The sequence below is a fragment of the Ambystoma mexicanum genome, chromosome 4q (genome assembly GCF_040938575.1).
Source record: "Ambystoma mexicanum isolate Mex_15411 chromosome 4q, UKY_AmexF1_1, whole genome shotgun sequence".
Taxonomy (NCBI): domain Eukaryota; kingdom Metazoa; phylum Chordata; class Amphibia; order Caudata; family Ambystomatidae; genus Ambystoma; species Ambystoma mexicanum.
Genome location: NC_090928.1, coordinates 888196072 through 888219757, shown reverse-complemented (window position 1 = coordinate 888219757; position 23686 = coordinate 888196072). Strand labels below are relative to the sequence as shown.

General features: G+C 42.8%; 1 protein-coding gene across 4 annotated transcripts in view; it reads right to left on the bottom strand.

Annotated features, from left to right (window-relative positions):
• PREPL (prolyl endopeptidase like) overlaps positions 1-23686 on the bottom strand; it is a 915395-nt gene that overhangs the window by 261271 nt on the left and 630438 nt on the right. For all 4 annotated transcript variants that reach the window (XM_069608452.1, XM_069608451.1, XM_069608454.1 and 1 more), the window contains one exon: positions 13276-13479. In XM_069608452.1, the coding sequence (XP_069464553.1) occupies positions 13276-13479 (204 nt within the window). The remainder of the gene's footprint in view (positions 1-13275; positions 13480-23686) is intronic.

The window sequence follows — 23686 nt, the reverse complement described above, 5'->3', positions numbered from 1 at the left end:
TTCTTAGTGACCACGCTCTGCACTCTATCCATAACCTACCTACCCATACATGAGGTAACGCTTTAGATCGCTTATTCATTTCCATCATTCTCTCAGCCTACTGATACTGTCACACCATCCATAGCTGATCACTCAATTGTTTCCGCCACCATCTCCTTTCCACCCCTGACCTTTCCTCACCACTTGCTTCAACTATTACTGAAAGGAAATGTAAACCTTCCGCCATTCCCCTCTTTCTCTCTGACTTACAGGTCTCACTCTCCTCTTCACACCCGATGCCTCTTCCACCAACACTGCCTTCTCCAGCTTTGACTCATTCTCCTCTTACTTACCATTGCTTACTTTCACCCCTACATCTTAGCATCCTCAACCATGGGTCACCCCATTCATACGCTTTCTCTGCACAGACATGCGCCGGCTGCTGTGCAAGTGGAGGCATACCCACTAGCATGAAGACCTGCAACTCTACCGCTGCCCTAAACTCTCTCAAGTCCACTCTTGATAAAGCGAAAAGAGAATTCTTCCTAGCCCTCACTGACTCTCATTCCAACTATCTTCACTGACTATAGGGCACCCTAAACTCACTTCTCCTAAGTCTATGACTATCAACCCCACTCTCACAAATAATGACATAGCTGAATACTTTGCTGCAAAGATTTCCAAAATCAGACACTCTCTCCTGACCTTCCTCACTATCTGTCCTTCTACATTTTACACTCTACTCTACCATCATACTCTGTATCTATCTCCCACCTAGTCACACTAATACCTGTGAAGTGCTCTCTCTACTGATGAAGGCTAACCCCTCTTCTGCCCCATCAGACCCTCTTGCTCCTCAGCTAGTCAAGCCTATTGCCCCTTTGGTGGCCTCTCACCTCGCTGAACTCTTCAACCTGCCCTTCCACTCATCTTGCTTTCCTTCTGTTTCCAAAACAGCCACAGTCATCCCTCTCCTAAAAAAGCAAGGGGCTGACCCGCACCAACTGGCTAACCTTGTGTCACTCCTTCCGCACTAGTCTAAAGTGCTTGAAAGGGGTGTGTTCAAGTCTTACCAATTTCTCAGACATTCACAACCGTCGAGAAACCTACAAGGTTTCCGCTGCTGTCACTCCACGGAAAATACTCTCATGACTGTATCCAACTTCATCGCCTCTGCTAAGCACTTCAACCTATCCTCTATCCTAATTATCATTGACCTGTCTGCTGCTTTGACACTATCTCTCTGATCTCTTTAATACTCCCTTTCTTCTTGGGATTCCCGATCAAGCCATTGCCTGGATTGAATCCTATCTTGCACCTCGCCAATTCTTGGTCTTCTGGAGCAACAACACCTCTCGCATCTTTCCTCAAACTTTTTGTGTTTCACAAGGCTCTGTCTTGGGTCCACTCCTTTTTACACTCCACACCTCTGCCCTTGGGGCACTAATCTCCTATTTCGGGCACTCGTACCAACTCTTTGCGGACAACACCCAAATGATCTTCTCTTTTCCTGAACTTTCCTCTGATCGCTCTATCAAAATGTCTACTTTCTCTGGCATTAAATATTGGATGGTATTGCACTTTTCGATGTTAAACTCTACCAAAACAGAGATGCTCTTCTTCCCTGCCAAAATCTCTCATCTCTGCCTCTGCCTTCCCAGTTCCCACCAGCCATTCTCTGCTACTCTTCTTCGGCTAGAAGCCTCAGTGTCATCTATGACCCTTCTCACACCCTCTCAACTTTCATCTCCAAAACTGAAACAGGAGCTCGCCTCAAACTCCTAAATATTAGGAGAATCAGGCACCTTCTTACATTCAACACAGCCAGCCATCTCTTAACCACTCTTGTTTTAACTAAACTGGACTACTGTGCCAGCATCCAGCATCCTCGTTGGTCTCCCAAACTATGCTTTCTGTCCTCTCAAAAAGATCATGAACTACGCTACCAGGACTCTTTGATCTCCCTCACTTCACACTTATTTCCTTATGCCACCTCCAGGCTGCATGGCTGATGATGCAAAACAGCGCCAGATTTAAATTTCTTCTCCTAGTTCACAAATCTATCCATGGTAAGGAGAATGGTTTTCGAAACTCTCCAAAAACGTTTACCTGTAAAAAGAACTCAGTGAGAACCATGGCACCCAAGGCCTCTAGCGCACCAGTTCCTCTCCTTTGTGCCACTCCTCCCTTCTGCTTCAAATTGGTCACTGACTTGGAAATCATTCAAATCATCAAGGGCCGTTAACCATCCAGCTGTCAGGGAGACATCTGCCCAGCAACTATCATTAAGGTTTGTGCTGCAACACTTGCATCATTCCACGCAACCTTCATCAACTCATATACCTCCTGTTCTGTACCTGCCAACCTTAAGACTACTAGGGTCCTCCCTTTACTAAAAAAGCCCACCCTCAACCCCAACATCCTCACCACTTACTGCCCAATTACTACTGTTCCCTTGCTGGTACAAAAATATGACTGCGCTTCATATCTCCAGATCTAAGGCTTCCTGGAAACCCACAACCTCTTGGGCCTGCAACAATCTGGCTTCCACCCCAGCCATGGCACCAAATCCACTGTTCCGGACCTAAATATACAATTGGATGAAATCAAAGATGCCGACAAGTCAGCCCACCTCCTGCTGGTTGACTTGTCTGCAGCCTTTGACCTTGTGGATCACCAAATCCTGTGCCGACACCTGGCCGCAGCGGCACACTTTTCACCAGACGCCATGTCTTGGATATCATCCTTCCTCTCAGGATGCACCATGAGGGTGTTCTCAAACAGCGCGGCAGCCCATCCAACCATGGTCCCCTGTGGCATCCCACAAGGCACATGCATGTCCCCGACACACTACAACATATTCACAAAGCCTCTATTTGACTTACTTGATAACAAAGGAATCACCTATACAAACTATGTGGACGACACACAGATCCTTCTCCCCCTCAAAGGAAACTATGCCACTGACTCGATTAATCTCCTTTCAACCTATCACACCATCCAGGCGTGGATGGCTGCCCACTATCTGCCTATGACAAAAAGGCAAAAATCCTTTTGGTGAGGTCGCACACCGAGCTCAACAAGCTCAGCCCTGCCTAAAAGTCCTTTGCCATTGAGGGCATCCCCCATTCTGGTCTCAAGCAGTAGCAAGGTACTGGGGGTCTACCTGGACGCTACTCTCTCCCTCTCAAGACAGGTTGATGCAATTGCTTCTTCAGAAGCTCATACGTCCAAACTAATTAAGGCCTGCAGACCCTTCCTGACCTCTGAAGGTTGTGCCACCATAGCCAGAGCCCTCATTGGCTCGAGGCTGGACTCATGCAATGCCTTATTTGTAGGGACTTCTTCGCTCAACATCAAGAAACTGCAAATGTTTCAGAATAATGCCCTCAGAGCAGCTCTCAAAATCCTTAAGCACAAGCACATCTCGGCAGCAAGAAGAGGGGCTCACTGGCTCCCTATCCGGGAGCATATCATCTTTAAGCCACTATGCATAAATGTCTTTCAAACACAGCATCCAGATATCTCGCACAAATATTTTCCCAAATCACAATCCACCAGACCCACCTGCTCTGCTTATTCCCACCAGCTGACCACCCCGAGATTCAGAAGTATCAGATCGGACGGGCCAGCTTCCTATTAACTGCCTCCAAGAACTGGAACACCCTTCCTCTACATCTGAGATCTGAAAAATCTTTTTTTTTTAATTAACTTTTCATTTATTACAAACTTTCCGAGTCAAATCCATCCATTAAAAAAAACAGAACTAGTAGAAACATCAAAGGCGTAGGGAATACATTGATCAGTCGTTATCGAATCGTGGCTAGATTACTAGAGTAATTGGGTGTTTTGCTCGGAATTAGCTCACGAGAAAAAGCCCCTTTCTCTTTGTGGTTAAGCAGTTTCGTGACATTTTTTCAGGAGTATTAGTTCTAAGAATGTTATTAATGATCTCATTGGGCACACATTAGCCCTCCATAGAGAGTCCCCCACCAGGCATCTGCATCCGTCCCAAAGGTGTTTTTCATGCGCTCGTACAGGTAAAGTGTTCTTATTGGACCTTCAGAAGACATCTCAAGAACTTACTCTTCTCCGCCAACTTGCCTTTCGTCTAAACGCTCTGCCTACACAGTTCCCCAATCATGCACTAAATTGCCTTCTAAGATCCTTTTGATTTCACAATTCCTGACATGTATGTAACCTTGTGTCCACATGTAACCAGCACCTTGATGCCTCCGGGTTTAGTGCGCTTAACATACAAATAAATACATTAATTAATTAATAAATCCTCCTCGATCCAACTCTACAAGCCTTCTCAAGAGTATCCCCCTCCAGGGAAAAATACTGTGTCTCACCCTGTGACATCACTTCACCATCCTGGGCCTTCTTTCCACCCAGGTGATCCTCCCGCATTACACCACCCCCAGGATTGGGATCAGGAAGTGTATTCCCTCTCCTGGCCACCTGGCAGGCGACTTTAGGTAGGGTTTCAGTGGAGATCCACAGAATACTCCACAATACTCATGTACATGAGCATACCCAAACAGATGACCTACCTCATATCCACATAAGGAAAAGCCCTATTATCCCTCTAGGATCAAAATGTACTTCTCCCCAAGACCCTCATAATTACATCGGACAATGGGTATATTGTAATTCCAATGCAGAGTACTGCTATATGACCTGGAGCATGGATGAGCACATTAGACGTGCAGTAACCTTGAGGGGGTAGTGACTAAAATATGGGCCCCCAAAATACCTTATGTAGGGAAGGGCACAAAGGAGGATGTGGTCGAGGACTCGACCAGAGGGGAGAATGTTGAGAGACAGATGACTATGTTATCCATAGCTATTTCCCCTCCCCGGACCAATACTGAACAAGGGGGAAACACTACTTCTTAAGACATCCCTACCACCCCTATCCCAGGCAGGTACAACAAGGGATGAACACAATGCAAGCTGAAGATGGCGAGAACAATTAAAACTTATAATAGAACCATACATATGCATCCACTAGACATGAAGTACACATGCACTCAACATGAAGAGAATGCACTAGGTCAAATATGCATTTACACATGAAGAATATTAACATTGCAACCACAAAGATATGAAGAATACTAACATAAGCAACATATAAGCTGAACAGAACATGAACAACAGGTGTATAAAGTTCACTAACATAGAAAAGCAACAGTAATGGGCAGCCATCTTTTCCAAAATGGAAGCCGCAACACGCTTCCAAATAAATTAAAGGCCTCTAGGCTTCACAAAAATTCAAAATGCTGAATTATAGAAATACAGATCCATGCAGCGCCCAGACCGCAGATTGAAGCCCAAGCCGAGTCTACAGAGACTTTAGGGAGGGTCTAAACGTTACAAAGAAGGCACCAGATAAGTATTCACAGGATACAAGAAGTATACTTCCAAATTAATTAATGTCTGGAAAAGCACAACCAACTATTGTGAGCCAAGTGCAGGATAATTATAAGTCAGAAGACTCCATGAAAAGTAAGCTCAGGAGTGGCCCCAGTGGTAGAAGAGATCATAACACTCACATTAATGTTTGATTAAATACTCATAAATGCAGGGTCAAATAATTCCAAATGCGGTCTTCTCACACGTTACCTACAATTCTAGAACACTATCTATTTATTAGCAATGAACACAGATAAGATACCTGTCTGAGGGATCAGAAATATGAGGCTGACAACTTTGTGAAGTTTTTTCAAAAGATGCAATTTTATTAAAATGAAAAGGTTGGATAAACGCCTCACTATTGCTACCCTGACATGCATTTCCCTGCCTAAAATAAACTAAAGGAAACTCTAACAACAGACTTATACATACAGTAAATTAAGAAGGTAAAAACAAAGAAGTGATGGTTGGAAGGTTTAGAATGAATTCTAACCTCTGGCATTGCTCTTGGCAACCCTCCAGACCATCGTTCTTCGCCTTCCAAGCCATTACAGAAGGGGAAAGACCATTTGAAAATCAGGCTTGGTCCCACCACAAAAGGGGCAGTCCGCCCGAACTGCTGGGCCACATCACTTCTGCACGAGACCACAAGCATCCCCAAACATGTTTCGGCCTTGGTGGGCCTCATCAGTGAGGAGTAGATTGGGTCTCTAGGCCCAGCAGGCACGGGACCCACGTCTGGGCATACCCGTCCCACGCAGGGGTGACAAAGCAAAAACAAAGAGGTGATAGTTTGAAGGTTTAGAATGAATCCTAACCTCTGGCATTAGCCTGGGCAACCCCGAGACCGCCCAGTACGTATTGCGCCAACCAATAGTCAATTGTATACTATGGTCTCAAAATAAATTGGAACAAATCAGTGTTGATGCCAGTAATAGGGGGAGAGTATGCAATAACGGTAGGCTGTCCCCTTCGTGTGGACCGAGAATGGTTTAAATACCTAGGAATACAGGTGTGCAGGTCGGACAAGAGGTTCTTGGAGTGCAATCTAGACCCGATCATCTATAAACTGAGGGAAGATGCCAAGCACAGGGCTACTCTACCATTAACGTTGTTAGGGAGAGTTAATTTGCTTAAGATGCTGGCGTTTCCCAGACTGTCGTATATTTTACAGAATAACCTGGTGAAAATACCCAGAGCTTGGTTCGTGGAGATTGAGGCCTCATCAAAGGGATCATATGGAGTAGCAAGAACCCACGTTTGACAATGAAAACACTAAAAAGATCAGTGTGGGAAGGGGGGGTAGGACTAACTCACATCAAGAAATATTATTGGGAGGCCCATCTAGTAGTGGCTAATGAATGGTTATTCGGAGGACAAACCCTCTCCCACACTAGATAGAAGATTTTATACATGGCTGGGAAAGACCAGATGCAGATATTATATGGGAGTCCAGGGTGGGAGATTCTTCCCCTAGTAGGGCAGAGAGTGGTGAAGATAAGGGAAGAGGGCATGGCAAACATGGGATGGAAAGGGAAAATTACCAGGCAACACCCACTGTGGGACAACCCAAGTGTTAAAGAAGTAAGCAAGGTAGGGAATCAGCCATGGTGGACATGGCAAGGAATAAGCAGAGTGGGAGATGTGATAGAAGATAATAGGTTGATGAGGTTTGAGACTCTTAGAGACAAACAAGGACTGGCATAGGAAGACGCGCACACATACTTATGATTGGCTCATGCTATAGCTGACAAATTAGAAGGGGGACCTAGACCTGGAGGTTGGAGGTTAACCTATGCTCAGAGAAGATAGCTGAGAAAGTGATAGCCACACTTTACCAAGTTATCAACAACTTCACATCACACCCGTTGACATGCTTGAAAGAGAAATGGGAAAAGGACCTAGGGGCACTGGAAAGTGCAGAGTGGGTGGAGACGATGGTGGCAGTAGGGGACGTGAACATTTCCTCCAGAATTATATTAATACAATACAATACAAAATATTGCACAGGATTTATTATGCTATAAAAGGATTGCACAAGATGGGAAAGACTGAAAATGACAGCTGTCTAAAGTGCAGAAAGTAGACCGGTACCTTTTTTCACTTGATTTGGGAATGTTCTGAGATTTCAAAACTGTGGCATAGGGTTTTACGCAAACATACGAGAATACTGGGCAACACAGTTGCCAAAGATCCCAAAATGCTCATACTACATGTTGATTTATTTATTTATTTAAATGCATAGCGCGTACAGCGGCCCTTGGGAATTGTGGCGCTGTTACAGTATATTTGCTTAGGAGAACAGGCAGTTTAAGCATGCCAATAATCCCATGGTGATATACATTCAAGTAAAAACAGAATCAGGCAGCATAACGTGAGGAAATTTACATTTTTCTGCAGTGGAACATATTGAATAGGTGTCAGGCTAGCGGAAGAGATGTGTTTTCAGAGCCTTGCGGAATCCTGTGTGGGACGTCTCTTCCTTAAAGACTGGCGGTAGCGCATTCCAGTTCTTTGAAGCTAGGACAGTAAAACTATTAGTCTCCAGCTTTGGATGGTAGGGATTGCGATACGGTTACAGTGCTGGGCCCTTATGGGTCTGTTAGAGGTGGTACAGTGGGTGGTTTCAGTGAGGTATGGGGGTGCTGTGTACGCTAGGCAGGAATGTGTGATGGAGAGGGCTTTAAAGAGAATGCGCTCTCTAATCAGGAGCCAGTGGGCATCACGTCTGGCCTCGGAGATGTGTTCCCTCTTTGGGATGTGGTGAAGGACGTCTCTTCCCTAAGGACCGGTGGTAGCGCATTCCAGTTCTTTGGAGCTAGGACGGTAAAACTAGAGCCTCCTACTTTGGACCTTTTGAAGGGAGGGATTGCTATCTGGTTACAGTGCTGGGCCTGTATGGGTCTGTTAGAGGTGGTACAGTGGATGGTTTCAGAGAGGTATGGGGGTGCTGTGTACGCTAGGCAGGAATGGTGATGGAGGGGGCTTTAAAGAGAATGCGCTCTCTAATCGGGAGCCAGTGGGCATCACGCCTGGCCTCGGAGATGTGTTCCCTCTTTGGGATGCTGAGGGACACTCTGAGGGCGTTGTTTTGCGTGGTTTGCAGCCCCTTCAAGTTTTTGGATGAAGTACCTCGGAACAGGACGTTGCAGTAGTCCAAACTTGCTCCCACCGTAGCTCTGGCTATGGCGAGGCCGTTTTTTTGGGAGAGGTAGGGTTTGACCACGCAAAGGGGAGCACAAAGGGAACAGATGGGTAGAAGTTAATCTCGACCGCCACAATGGTTATGAAAAGGGACTTAGTGATATAGTATGCCCTCGTATGGGGTTTGGAAAATAGGTATGGAATACTGTCGAAGTATGGAAGAGATAACATATAGGAGCAGAGGGTCGACACAGATACCAGAAGATCTGGGGGAAATGGGAGGGTGTGGAGGGTTGGTAGTCTGTACACCACTCCCCTCTGGTAGAATCGAGTGGGAGGAGGGGAAGGAACCCATGATATGATAATGATATGATATGGCATTTATAACACGCCTTTACACAAGTGTTTCTAGGCTTGACAGTTTTCCCCATGGAAAGAGAAAACGACTTGTTATGAGTGTATTGTGGACCGTGATTGTACTTTGTGGAAAGGCCATGTTATGTTATTTTTTTTATCAAGCAAACCTCAATAAAAAATGTATAAAAAAAGAAAAAGGATCTCGCTGACTTCCCAGTCATCAACTACATTTGGGACTAGTCCTATTCTTACATCCCATTTAATGGGTACTTCAAACTCATCAATGTTTCTAACTGTCCATCGCAGCCTATTGCCCTGCACGTTACTCTCAACAAGCCTCAATAGTTTATGTTGTACAATTTCATCATATACAATTAGTTGACATTTTAAGACCAAATGATAACTAAATTTTGTCAACAACAGATCATAACTAGAAAAATACTATCTTACCTCCTTTGTGACAAAAATGTAGTTAATTCTTGAATTTGATTTCCCATAAAACCAGGTATAGGATTGCAATTCAATATCGGGAGACCACGATTTACAATCATCAATCCAAAACTATCCAAAAGGTGCGACCAGCGAGAGCCCCTATCTAAGCCAATGGGAATATCTAATTCATTGTATTGTTCCAATTCAGGACAGCGAGCATTGAAATCCCTAGCAACTATGAACTCCAAGCCAGGATAAACATGTTTCCATATTGTCACAATGCATTCAATATACTTGAAAATAGATCCTGGGGCATTGCCCCATGAAGAAAGATGCACATTCATCACAAGGAATTTCATTAAAGACATTCCCAATGTAATAGAAACAATTACTGCCATATATTGGATCTAACGAGAATTGCCAAACTACCCCTTGGTCTACCCAACATCTTTCGTGAGGCAACTCTCTGCATAATGTTGAACCCATCAGTACATACTGTGTTGGTCAGCCACGTCACTTGCAAGTCAAAAATATCTGCTTTATGAAGAATGGCCACCCCCTTCATGTTTAACAAGAAACGAATGAAAGCCTGCGTGTGTTCCAAGATATAAGTTCCAATTTGTGGCTCTCTTAATTGGGGTCCTCATCCTTGATTGAAGTTCAATTTTTATTCTTGCTTAGCGTAGTGGGGAGTCAAGCCCAGTCAGAGTTTATTTCAGAGAGTGTAAAGTGTTCAAGATTCGATGGTAACTGCTGGATGTGTCTGCCAGATGCATTTTGGTAATTTGCAAATTGTTCAACTCTTTCGATCTTCGCAAGGGGTCAACCTCATTACCCAGGTCAGCATCCAAGACTGCTGAAATCACAAAACCCATTTTGAAAAAGTCAAAGGAATAAGCAAGAGAAAACTTCACTATCAAGTCCAAGCCGCTATGAGGTTTCTTTTATCGGTTTTTGATCCATTGATAGCGCAAAACATGTATTTGTATATTGAAACAAATGTTATGCTGTGTGGGCAACTATTGTGAATGTATTTTAGTGTTTGCCCATTTTATGTATGTAGGTTTTATCTACTTTTTGATTTTTTTATTAGGCATATCCTTTGATGGGAATGCATATATCCTGAATAAGGATATACTACTTGTCTATCACAGGTGATATAAACTGAACCAGTGACCAATCAATGGCACTCTGAGCTGGGGGCAATTCAACCAACATCATATCTTTGGTGGAAATGGAGGTGAGTTGTGGAATACAGTGCAATAATTGCAAGGCCACATGTCTGTTCAAATATTCACTATCATTTATAGCAAACAATTCACTGAACTTCACCTTATTAGCACTATGTTTGTTTAATTTTGCCGCTACCTTTGCCCCATCCCCCTTCTCAGTTTCAAGCCCTGCACAATTCTTAGTGTTTTACTTTCCGTCTTGCATTCCTTTATCGTCCTCCATCACAGACGAACCAGATGAGGAAATTGGGAAGTTCGTCAGGAACACTCAACTGTCTTTTAGGTTTAAGGGCCCACTTGTCAATTGCACCAGAAATTAAAGGACACTTAGGAGTCCTATTTGCATCAGCTAATGAGACCAACTTAAAATCCTCAACAGATTGGGCACAAGCAACCTTGGTTGGTGAGATTTCAGGCCAAAGATTCAGTATTCGCCCTAGACAGGCCCCCACTAGTGGATACACTTTGGCCCAGCGAGGAATTAGACAATTTCTGTAACTTTCTTCTGCTTGACCTCTTAATCCTATTACCTTTAGTATGAGGAACCTCATCCTGATCATAACCATCTTCCAATAAAATAGAAACAGGATGTTCAGAGATAATAGGTACTGTGCAGGTATCCGGAAACAACATCTAATATAACCATACCCATACTGAGCAGTTTCGCTGCCTACACCACAATACAAGGTATCGAATTATCAGTTTGTACAGCATTATCCATAAGAGCAACATCAGCATCGGGACAACTATTTGCCAAGATAACATCAACAATTCTGGTCACAAGGTATTTTTGTTCATAAGCCATGCTGGAGCAAAGCATAAATGCACCCTCACTGTTGCCACAACCGAACAGGAGAATGCAGAGCTGAAGGATGAAACCTCCACTTCAGCGTCCTCATAACCACTTTCTGCTATCTTAACAAGGTCTGGAGATTTGGACAGGTTCAAACCAATAATATTACTACATTCAACAGAAGTTCCAAGGGGAGCATTCATGTCTTGGAGGGCTAATGAGTATCGATTTTGCAAATAGGGATTTGATATACAATCAGGAGCCACACCCTCAGACTGAAAGAAAGAAGTACAGCACTTGCAAGCACTCTGCCAATGGGCATGTGCTAATGCGCGCTTTCACTGCTTTTATCTACTTCCTTCTCCAAGGGTGGGATGGCTCCGCAGGCCAATGAGTAGACAGAAATAAAAGTTGCTCCAGAGTATGGGAAACAGACAGACAACTTCTAACAGCGATACAGCACTCATAAGCACTCTGCCTCTGCAATTTCTGATACCATACGTGTCTTGATAATGGAGAAAATTAAGTGTTTTTGAAGAGTTTTGAAACTTTTCTATATCAATATGCATACGGAGTCAGAAAAGCAGCAATGTTATCATTACAGTAAACTGCATAAAGTGTATTTAGAAGGCTTCATATCTTTAAGAGTATAATTTATACTTAGAATTGATTATGGAAATGAATGCTTGGGTGAATTGTATTGGAGAAATTCATGTAGGCAGGTTAAATCTTGTGCTACTGACCATTGGCTTTTGCATCTATAACAATGTAGTGAGTTCCATGGTGTAAAGCTAGCGACCACCTTTGTTTAAATTTCGAGTTTTGAGAAATCACTGTTTATTGTCCAGAATTGTGGGTGGGATTGTACAACAGGAATATTAAATGTGTTGTGCCGCCCAAGCAGAGTCAATAAATCCATGTCTCGGGAGGATAGCTCAGCAGCAAAGTGCTCGCCTTGGAAGGAAGCAGACACGGTGCAATACAGGTTCGATCCCCGGGTCCGTGCTTAGAAACCTCCGGGTATTAAGCGCGTCATAAATAACCTATCATATCATGAATATTTTTGCACCCGGGACAGGCTAAAATTGAGGAAAGGGCACAATTCAAGAATTGGGCTGTGTTCATTGAGTATGACATGGAAGTGCTGTTGAATACCTCACTATGGGTTATCAGTTGTACAAGCCGCTCAAACATTTAATGTTGGCTATACTAAAATGATTAGCCATTCAATCAGCTAAATACAAATTGCTTCGGTAGGATCTCAGCACTCACAAGGCTTCACCCTTTGAAGCTGTCTCAAGCTCCGCCTCATGCTACCTTTTCATTGCCGCCTAAACACCTCAATGGCACAAAGACATGCAGGGATGAGTATGACGCTTGCAGGGATGAGTATGCCTGGGTGGGATGGACTGTGACTCAATACAACACTTAACTACTTAAGAACCCTTTTGCAACCAAACAGTATCAAAGGTAACAAAGCATTTACAGCTGACAACTTAAATCACATGGATTTAAAAGTGAAAAGATTCTGAATAACGAGTTGTGGCGAGCCGTACCAATGTCCATTGGACGTCTGCTGTCCCTGAGCAACCTATGGGCCTCTGGGCTGCTGTGCGCTTTAGAAATGTTAATAAATATAATCAGGCTCTTTGCTCGATTGAAATTGGTTCAGAACGTGCCACAATTCAGTAGAAATCATCCCTCATTGGACACAATACCCTAAAAGGTGTACATTTGTTAGGAATAGAGTAACAGTGAGTGGGGCTTGTGTCTTAAAATTTGCTTAAACCTTCTAGACATTTTTTTTTAATGCTAAAATCGGCTTGTGAAGCTAGCATTCAATTATTAACTAGTCAAACAACGCCCAAGCGTAGGAATAACCACAATAAAATGCAGAGTTTCGTGTTAAAGTTACTGTACCTTGCTTTCTGCTTCCAAGCGAATAGTGGAAACATTCTCGCCTTTCTGTGCATCTTGATAAGCTTCTACAAAGAGATTATTTTCCGCTAAAGAATAGACGAATCGCACAGGTGGTTGTACTGGAGAGGAGAGCTTGAAACTCAAGGAGCTGCTGCTGGAATCACACAGCTTTCCTGATTCAAAGGCGCAGGCCCACGCAGGTAGCTAAGAAAATTAAACCATTAACACGCTTAGCATGATACATATGCTTTTAAATTGTTGTGAATAAACTTTTCGTAAACCCTTATTTGAAGCAGTAAGCGAACATAAATATGAAATAAAGTACAAGCAGACCCTGTTTCTAATTTACAAAGAACTCATTTTTTTAAGGAAATAAAAAGCACGGAATAAAGCAAATGCTCACAGTGGCAACCCTTTTACATTCTCGGGCTGTTCTCTCATTCGTAATAACCTTTTCACATAAAAATGCATAATGAAACTCAACTGCGATTTCAAACGAAAACATAATTTGTTCAAAATATGAGTCCAATTCTATAATTTGCGCGTCAAGAGCGAATGCTTAATGTACAATGATAGGAAGAGAAAAGGATAATAGTCCAGTTTGGTAGGTAGCAGGCTCGATTGTCGTAGTTAGCATAGCCAATCTATTTACTGCTCGTGTGTACCCTGTCTTTATACTGGCTAATGGTCGAACGTGTACTTAACAGTGCCCTTTTACACATACAAGCAGCTCCCTCCCTGCCCTGTTTCTCCGCGTGTATCGCCGCCAAGTCCAGGCTGCCACTGACATGCCGCAGAGCTTGCTCGCTAGTTCTCCGGCACTTCAAATACATACCTCGAACTTCATCCCCACGGCCAACTATTGTTAAGAACAAAACCTTTTCTTGGCACCTCTACACTCCGAAACGTGCTGCTATTATGCCGGAGATTTCGAACTCAACTAGAAGCGAAAGAAATCAAGATTCATTCTAAGCGAGCAGCGGGGACCAGGCTCGAGCACGGAAAGCCCCGGGCAACACAGAGCGCGCATTCATACAGTGGTTGCAGCAAGGTCTGAAAGTAAGACTTCACAAATGGTCACATTACAAGTCAGAGTTCTTTTAACTTGCAGGAAAGCCCTTAAGAGAATGCTGTCCGTGCTCACGGTGCCAATCCCATCATTTACAGAACACAAGTGGCGGTACGTCTAAAATGAATATTTTGAATATGGAAAAGTGATGCTGGTTTTAAATGCGTCTATAAAATGATCGTCGCAAAGACATGACACACGTTTTAAATTAAACACAAGTGAGCAAAACCCATCAACAACAATGTTACTGAATTTGTTTGCAAAGATCGGTAGATAAAAGTGCTCTGAAGCAGTGACATTTGTGTGTGGCACTCAGCAAGAGCACCAATAAAAGTATAACATACTAAGTAGTCTATGCGAACAAGTCTATGTTTAGCCTGGTTTCCAAAGATAAAATGGCAACACTTAGCAAAGCCAACAGTTATTACTTTTTTGCATAGCCAAATATAATTCCTGATATAACCATAATTAGCCTCTGTGACACTGCGTTCCAATAATCACACAACTAGGATGTCGATCTAGAAAAATAGGCACCCCTCGATCACGATGTTATGTATCATGTTGGCTGAAGACCAACCGTCTCATGCATTTAGTACTAAAGATATATAACCATAAGCTTGACCAAAGTGCGGCCATTTTAAGGTGACTGAAATCGCCATTTTGTTTTCTCTAACGTTTTGCTTTTTTCTTTCTGTTGAACTGCTTCGCTGAAAGAATATTCTGCTTTGCTAGTGCACAAGTACACAATGCAAGGCAGAGGGAGACATGTTAACATAACGTAGCAACCAGATAGAAATGCCCGGTCTCCTCCCGCGCACTAATCTTGAAAGAGAGCAGCAAGGCATCCTTATCAGCTCACAGGTGCCAGCAAGTCTCGAAAACACAGTAGTAATACTAGAAGCGAACATTAAATGGCATGAATTATGCTCTTCTTTGCGGCCCCCCCTTCCCTGAGCCCTGTAGAGTCCTGGAGAGCGAGTCTACCCGTAGGATCCAAATAGAAACTAGGAGATAGGAAGGTCTGGAATGTGTCTCTTCCCCCGCACGCAGCTTGCTAAAGAGAACAGAAGCATTATGGTCTCTTCAACAAAGACTTATGTCTGCGGCCTTGCAAAATTGCAATTGTTGCTAAAACTAATGTTTAAGATGTCATATTTGTCACCATTGTCAATCATCGTGCCCAATTCAAAGGAAAAGTACAAGGGGCGGTATTGGATGTGAGACTACTGATTACAAGATGCTTGTTTTGCATATATGTAACTGATGTATGTTTTTCGCTCTCTTGCGTCTCCTGAGGTCTGATAGACACACGTCGCGGGGCGTGAGACCAGTTGGCCAACTGAATTTACTTTGCTTTGCAATAAACCCTAGATTTTGGGAATACAACCTCGTGTCTGGCGTATCAGTTCGTGTGTGGTGATTGTGCCTTGTTTCCTCACACGAGGGTCCCTCTGGGGCCCCTTCATTTCAACTTTTCATTAGAAAAAGAAACCTTTATTTACCAACTAAAATCAATTGGGGTTCTCAGACTAGCCCTACCCCTTACCTCAACTGCCAAGTGGGCTCCCACCTCCCTAGTCCAGGCTTCACTACTCCAACCCAATGTATCTTCAATCTCTGTATACTACTGTCAGGACACTCCGGTGGTCTGGGTTTATCCCTTACCCTAAACAGGGAGGAGGGAGAGGCTAAAGGCTGTGGCCTTCTCCAACACTTTCCCTCGGGGGATTCATAAGGAACCTGACAGGTTTTCCTGATGGTTTGGTGGCTTTCCTTTCAACTGGTTAACTCAACATATTCCACTTACTTCTCTCTCACTTTCTCCAGACTCCTTCCTCTGATCTTATTGGCCTTTCTAACTTCTATCTCTACCCGCCAACTATTCCCCCCTCTCCCTATAGTTCTATTACCTCTCTCCTTCTATTTCTCCCTCTCCACACTCCTTCCTCCTGTCTTAATTCTTTTTCTTTCTACTTTTTCTTTCTATTGGCCCTATCCTCTCTATGCACTACAGCTCCCCCCATGGCACCCCCCTCTCCCACACTCTTTGCTCCCACTACTACACTTGCATCTACTCTTCTTTCAATCCTGCCTCTTCCCTCTCTCACCCCCCACACACAGAAATACACACGCAGACTCCCTCCTTTCTCTACTCCCCCTTTATACTGTCAGCTTTTAACACAACTAAATTGGCACCACCCTCTCAGACCCAACATCTTACCATCACTCTCTCACAGCACATTAGTGGTCCTCTCAGAATCATTACCCACCTGCCACTCTCTACCCACTGATCTCTTGGTCCACCTCTGCTCCTGACCTCACCCAAACACCTTTCAGCATCCTCTGCACTTTCTCGCCATTTATAAAGCAAAGGCACACACTATTGGGCTTTATAGTGCAATGATCTGGGAGACAGAATGCAACAGTTAGAAAACACATTTTGCAGAAATGTATTTTCCGTTCCACAGGGTGTGTCCACCTTCTATGTATACTGAGAACTTGATATAGGGTTCACTGAGGAATGGTTGAGAGGCGTTCTCCCTATCCTCACCTTTCCCCAGAAACTCAATGCCTCTAGAGCTCTGGTCCTCTCTAGGCTGGACTACTGCAACAGGCTCTTCCTCAATCTTCCTTTATCCTCCCTTTGCCCCCTTCAACTAATCCAGGATAGAATTGCGAGATTTATCCTTGGCCTCAAGCCCAGGGACCGCATCTCTCAAGCCCTAAAATATGTTGACTGCTTTATAAAGTTTAATCATTTTTTCCACCGGCTGAGTTCCTATGCTCTTAGCAAACGGATGAATTCCCCCAATAGCTTGGGTCATCCTGGTTGATCGTTTCTCAATTTGCAATATACCATTACCACACGCAGAAAAACCCACCCCCAAATAATCAAAATGGTGGACTCGTTCCAGAGGACACCCATTTACCATAAAGACTTCAGCAGAGCATGTAGAGCATTCAGTGTCTGCAAGAAACACAACGCCATCTGCATAAACCAGTATGGGCAATCTCCTGCAACCAATACATAGGACATCTGGAATTGCTTTCTCCAGGATGGATTGTAAGGCATTGGTTTATTAATTAAATATAATTGGTGATAAGATGCATTCCTGTTGAAGGTAGCTATGCGTCCCAAAGGGGACTCTAAACCACCCACCTGAATCGTATCTGAGGACACATTCAGTGTTTGTATGTAACATTACTGTTAGCCTTAACAACCCATCCGGAATGTCCAATTCTAGTAGGATCGTCCAGATCAATTCTCTATAAACTAAATCAAATACTGTGGAGTGCTTGATAAAGGGCAAATAAACGTTACCCCCCTTAGTTGGAATATATTTGAAGGCAAACACCACACATTCAGAGACCGAATTATTGTCCCCAGCACTTTCCTAAACCAAAGTTGAGTATCCCCATGATGGTAAAGTATTCCAATTCAATAAATGTTCTTAGAGAATACTCCCCAGGATCTTTGAAAACCAATCCATTAAGCAGATTGGGCAATACGATTTCGGGTTGCGATTTGTCCCCATTTTTATAAATGGGAACAATAATCCCTGAGATGCCATATGTCGGGAAATACATCTCCCTGTATTGCCATACAAGTTTAAACAAGCATGGTGTCCATAAGTCAGTATTTGACTTAAACAGGTCACCTGGAATAGGATCTAGCCCAGGAGACTTGTTTGATTTTTGACACTTAATGGCTTTAAAAATATCAAAATAACAAAAGAAGATAAATTAATCTCCCAATCTCCTAGCCCTATTAGGCACTTTACTGGTACACTGTCCCTCTTCACAATTCTTTGAGAAAATGTTACTATATTGGGATGCCCACTGTACGACTTGGACATTTGCCTCAAACTGATGGTTCCTGGTTGGATCTGGCACCTTTAAAACCACCAACCAAAAGGCCCTAGAATTCTGGTTACTCACTGCCTCCACAAGGTCCTCCCAAGCTATAGTGGCCCGATCCTTCTTCATAACAAGTTGGGCCCTTTTATGTCTCCTCCTTTTTTTCACTAATCAGGAAGCCATCTCTTGGATAAGCCCAAAGGGCCTCCCGTGGATGTTTCCTCACTCTCTTGCATTCGAGGTCAAACCAACCTATACCCTTTTTGGCCATTTTGATTAAACTGTTTTACTCAGCCTTTTGTAACTGGCTCTTACAATTTCGTTGAATGCTAAAATATATCTATTTGGCAACGTGTAATCATCCAAACATTCTAAAATTGAGGGTAAAGCTTCCCTCAGTCCATATTCTTACAGCAATTGAACATTCACTTCATCACAGTAAATTCTCTCACAGCTGGAATTCAATTCCCTTTCAAGGTACCCTGTGGTTCTCCTCGTGCGCTGTGAGTTTTGTTTCTAACTGGGTTTGGGGAGGGCTTCTGTGTCTCCCCTGCTACGCTGCAGTCTCTTTTCACTATCAGTCTGTTTTCTGCTGCCCGGCCGCTGCCCTGGGGTCTGTCGGCTTTGGGGTAAAAAGACAGCTCCACAGCGACAGAGATGAAGAGGCCATGCTAGGCCCCTATTGTGTGAATGAAGCTGGCTAATTTGGAGTTCCACTGAAATATAAAAGCCAGTACAAAACAGTGATTTCCACATAGGGCCTAGTGAAATGGAAAGAAATGATGTAAAACTGCAGCAGTGCACGTGGAAAGAAAGGACTCATTGGATACACTATGCCTTTGGAAGATAAAAAGGAGGAATGATGCTTGACATTTAAGAAATAAAGTCAAGTGACAGATTGCGTTCATCAGGAATAAAGAGACTTAATTTCCATCATATAAAATGACAGCATGTAAAGAGAAAGGCCCATTTCATTTTTGTAAATGTGGCCTATCTGTGTGCATTAGACTAACGGTGAATCTACCTCTGTTCTAATATAGTAGAAAAGAAAGATTGTATTCATGAACATCAGGCCTGATATAATGCTAAAAAGTTACATGTAAGCACATCTTTTCGACTCAAAACCATATTTTCAGAAGCGTGCATGCAACCAGTGTTTTCCCCACTGAATTGAAAGGACTGTGCCTTTGAAAATTTGAACTCAAGACTTTTGGCTAGTCCTCCCAGGAAAACCAGGCCTGGTTCAATTAAAAATACAAAGAATGATGAGAGAGAGATCACAATTATGGGATTTACAGATACATGACCAACAGACATCACCCTTAAGGTCAAACCTCCCCACAAATTGTGCATTAGCTCAAAGCACAGACCTTTGAAGCCAAGGAGGAAGAGGGTAGAATAAACATTGGCCCAGCAGATGACCTTTTCACATGTTTAAAGATAAATGTAACTCAAGGGAAGACACGGTGAGGCGCCATAAGAGTGAAACTAGGAGCACCTATTATGCAGTGACATTGGACTCCTTTTTCCCTATTAAAAAGAAAATCGTGCTTCCCAGTGAGCCCAGCCCGTATTCATATAAAAGAGTATAAAGAACCCGTCGGGACCATATAAAAACGAAATGTGTGATGGATGTAATTTAAGTTATGATCAAAATTATGATTCTGGCATTTTCATACATTTGACAAACTGGAAAAATGGATAGAGTGGTAGACGGTTAAATTATGTTGCGAGTATGTAGTGTCAGAGTTGTAACTATTACGGCGCAGCCACAAAGTGCAATAAATGGTGGCTCCGCCCAGGAAGGGATGCTGATTCATGTAGTCATCTGAAGGATTAGGGTAGCTGACATGTTAGTATATTTTCAGAACACGAAAAGGTAAAACCCACCTGTCATTTTTGGACGATTTATTTTTCCTCCTCCCTCAGCTTCCATGACCCATACTTCCCAACTCCTGGTCCTATCAGCAGCCAGTGGGTGTCTTGGTGGGATGTGAAGGGAGAGTGCTAGCCAATCCTTATCGTGGGAATTATGATAATGTAGGAGTAGCATCATCTCTATAAGAGGTCAATTTTGCATCAGAACAGGGTTGGCTTTTTCCACTTTATTCCTGAGGTAGTCTACTGCTGGACTCCTGCGAGGAACAACTAGCAGAGAGGCCTCAATCCTTGCATTGGAGACAGTGACAGGGATATCTAGAAGCTATCTGCGACCCCCATCAGAAGAGCCACAGGAAGACTGAGTGAAGGAGAAAATCCTTGACTGAAGCCCTTGACCAGATCTGTGCTGTCCTCAGAGGAGCCCTTCTGTATTTCCGCAGATGCCCCATAATCAAGGCCTCCCATGTAAGTAGATTAATCTAAATGCCATCAAAAGTGAAAGGGGGAGACTGCAAGCCTTAATCTCCATCTCGCATAGCAGGTAGCGGAGTGGTACTGGGAAGACCCATGGCACATTTTATTAAGTCTAATTCAAATTAATTCCACTATAGAAAATCCCTCTATCCATTTAAATTGAATTGTGTTGGGAACTGCCTGCCTTGATCATTTGCATTAAATTGTGGGGAGTGGGGAAGCTGTGCAGATCCTTAGCACATTGAATTTAAGATACATCAATTAATTCCCATACAGAAAATCACTAGTGTTGTTAGAGTTTGAAACTAACAAAGTTCATGCCCAGTGTATTTGAGCTGCTATAGACAATAAATACTTGGGTGACTGTCCTTCTAAAACCCCTGACTCCTGTCCAGAAGGGGGTGGTCCTAAAAGAAGTAATCCTAAAACGCTACCTTTCAAGTGAATGGGAAGGGGTAAAACAAAATTTCCCATTTATTCCCTTGCATCCCAAACTAGAATTACCAATCATTACATCTCAATTGCATGTGTGTTGTAAAATAACATTTCCCATTTATTCCTGTGCGTCCAAACCAGAATCCCCAAAGCACTGCATGTCCTTTGAATGTGTTTTGAAAAACGATTTTCCCATTGAGTTACTTTTCCCAACCTTGCCTTTCAAATAAAACCCTAAAAGAAATGTCTCCATTTGAATTCCTTTTCAAAACATTTCCCTTCTAAAAATCAAGCCAAAATGATTTTTTGATTGTATTGTGAATGTTTATATTGGTTAATTTGCAATTAAATCTGATGTAAGTTGTGACTGCATATTTAAAAATTCTATGTGTGTTGTTTTAATAACGGAAAGTAATTTGGAGTTGTGATATGGTGTAGTGCCACAGTATTGGTGGTTGAGGTTTTGGTTGCTATTCCATTTTGTCAAACCTTAAATATATATGGACAAAAAGGAAAGAGAAAAGGGACAATTCTATAGCTGAAACCATAGAGACACAGGGTGTGTGTGAGTATATGTATCACCACAGATGTTTTGATTATCTGTATGTGAACAAGCAGCGAGTACGCTGCGGAATGCGTCATATGAGCGTTCTTCTTTCTTATATTTTTTTAATGGTTTAATAATCAAATAAAATTGGATAGTGTGAGGTACCGACCGAGACAGGCTGGGTTTTGGGATTTGGCGCAGCAAAGAGGACCGTGCAGATCGACTGGAGTGCAAATCCTTTTGGGGTGCTGGAAGCCCAAAAGGATTTTTTTCAAAAAATTAAAAAAAATTATATATCTTCTTACTATACACCGGCCTGGTTCCTAGCTCATTGGTGGCATAGAGGGTGTTTGTTGGGGTGGTACGAGACATGGTGGAGGCTTCCCTAAGGTTGGATCTGTATAAGCGCCTTGGGTGCACACCACCTTTCTTTTGGGGCGGGGGGACTCCCTGAGATGAGAGTGACCGCTGATTAATTGCGATACTGGGGTTGGTCGCTCAGGGGTTGTGTATTTTATTCCTTTTGGGCAGGGAAAATCCCAGTGCATTCCATTTCTGGTCTCAATATCATTCCCTTGGCATGTTTCAGAAGCTGCATTTGTACACAACACAATGAGACACTGCAAATGCCATTACATCTTTCAATATATAAAATTTGGGTGTGCACTATTGTGCTTTCAATACAAAAAAGATAATTAGTTCAAAAATTAAACCACAAAAAACACACTAATATTTCAGCAAAACCATTAAAACATTTGTTACTGTCCTTTGAAGATTAAATCATAATCCAACCGATGCTGTGGTTTAGACAGCTGAAGCTATTAGCTGATAACTCTGCCAACCTGTGTTTCGACCCTCTAGGTCTTTATCAATAATAACTTAATGAACATTAATTGGTTGTATGAACAGAAGAATTTGCGCATGCATTTTCCAGACCAGTTTAGATCCAGGTTCTGACATAATCTAATTCCCTTTTCTTGGCTAATTTAGCATTTAATTATACTGTATATTGCTATGCCTATATATATAGCATATAAAAGATATTTTTCTTATCTGTAGTCTCTGAATACTTGGTCTGCAGATGCACACCATAGGAAACGCAGAATGCAGTGATGTAGAATTTTACCCCGCTATTTTAAGAGATTTGAGACGGATTACATCTACAGACCAATAATTCCCATATAGGCCTGGCAATATACAGTATAATGAAATGCTAAATTAGCCAACCAAAAGTAATTAAATTATGTCTAAACTTGGATCCAAACTAGTCTGGAAAATACATGCCAGGAATTCCTCTGTGCATACAACAAATATTCAATACATTACTCTACCTTGCTAAAGACCGAACGGTCGAAAACACCTGTTGGCACAGTAATCAGTAGTATGAGCTGTCTAAACTACAGCATCGCTTGGATTATGACGTAATGGTCAAAGGACATTAAAAAAAATGTTTAAGGGTTTTCCTGTATTGTTTTTTTCATGGTTTCATTTTTGGACCAATGATCTTTTTATATTGAATACACAATAGTTAACCCCCCTACGCCCAATTTGAATCATTTATTTGTACCTTGCAACTTCTGAGCTACTGCTGTACTGTCCACTTTTCTGGTAATGCACACTGCCTAGCATCATCACCTCAGAGGTGAGCACCAAGTTAAAGAAGCTTTTTAGCAGTGGCTATATCATTAAAATAATGCAACAATGGCTTGTTACTCAAAGGACTTCTCACATACACACACCTAAGCATCAGAATGAGTACATGCTTTGAGGTGTTGTACAGTATACTGTATGCTGAGGTGCTGTACTACACATATGCATGGGTAGTTCATGGTTCTGCATATGCATGGTTCTGAACACTAGAATAATGTTTGCTTTCACTTGATGTACTTATAGGTGCCTGTGTGGGATCACGAACACCCTGCTTCAGGAGGAGGATGAAAGAACTATGTCCCAGCTCAAATATCTGCTGCATTCTCTACACCAGATTCAATCAAAGATGCAGTAATGCTCTTTGCTCTGCAAGCGTTGGGATGGGAATGGCAGACTGTGCTGCAAGTTAGACTTCACAGTTGTCTTGAACTGAGGGGGGAGGAGTAAACATGTACTTTGGTTCTGTGTTCATGTAAAGTGTTTAGCTCCTGTACAGT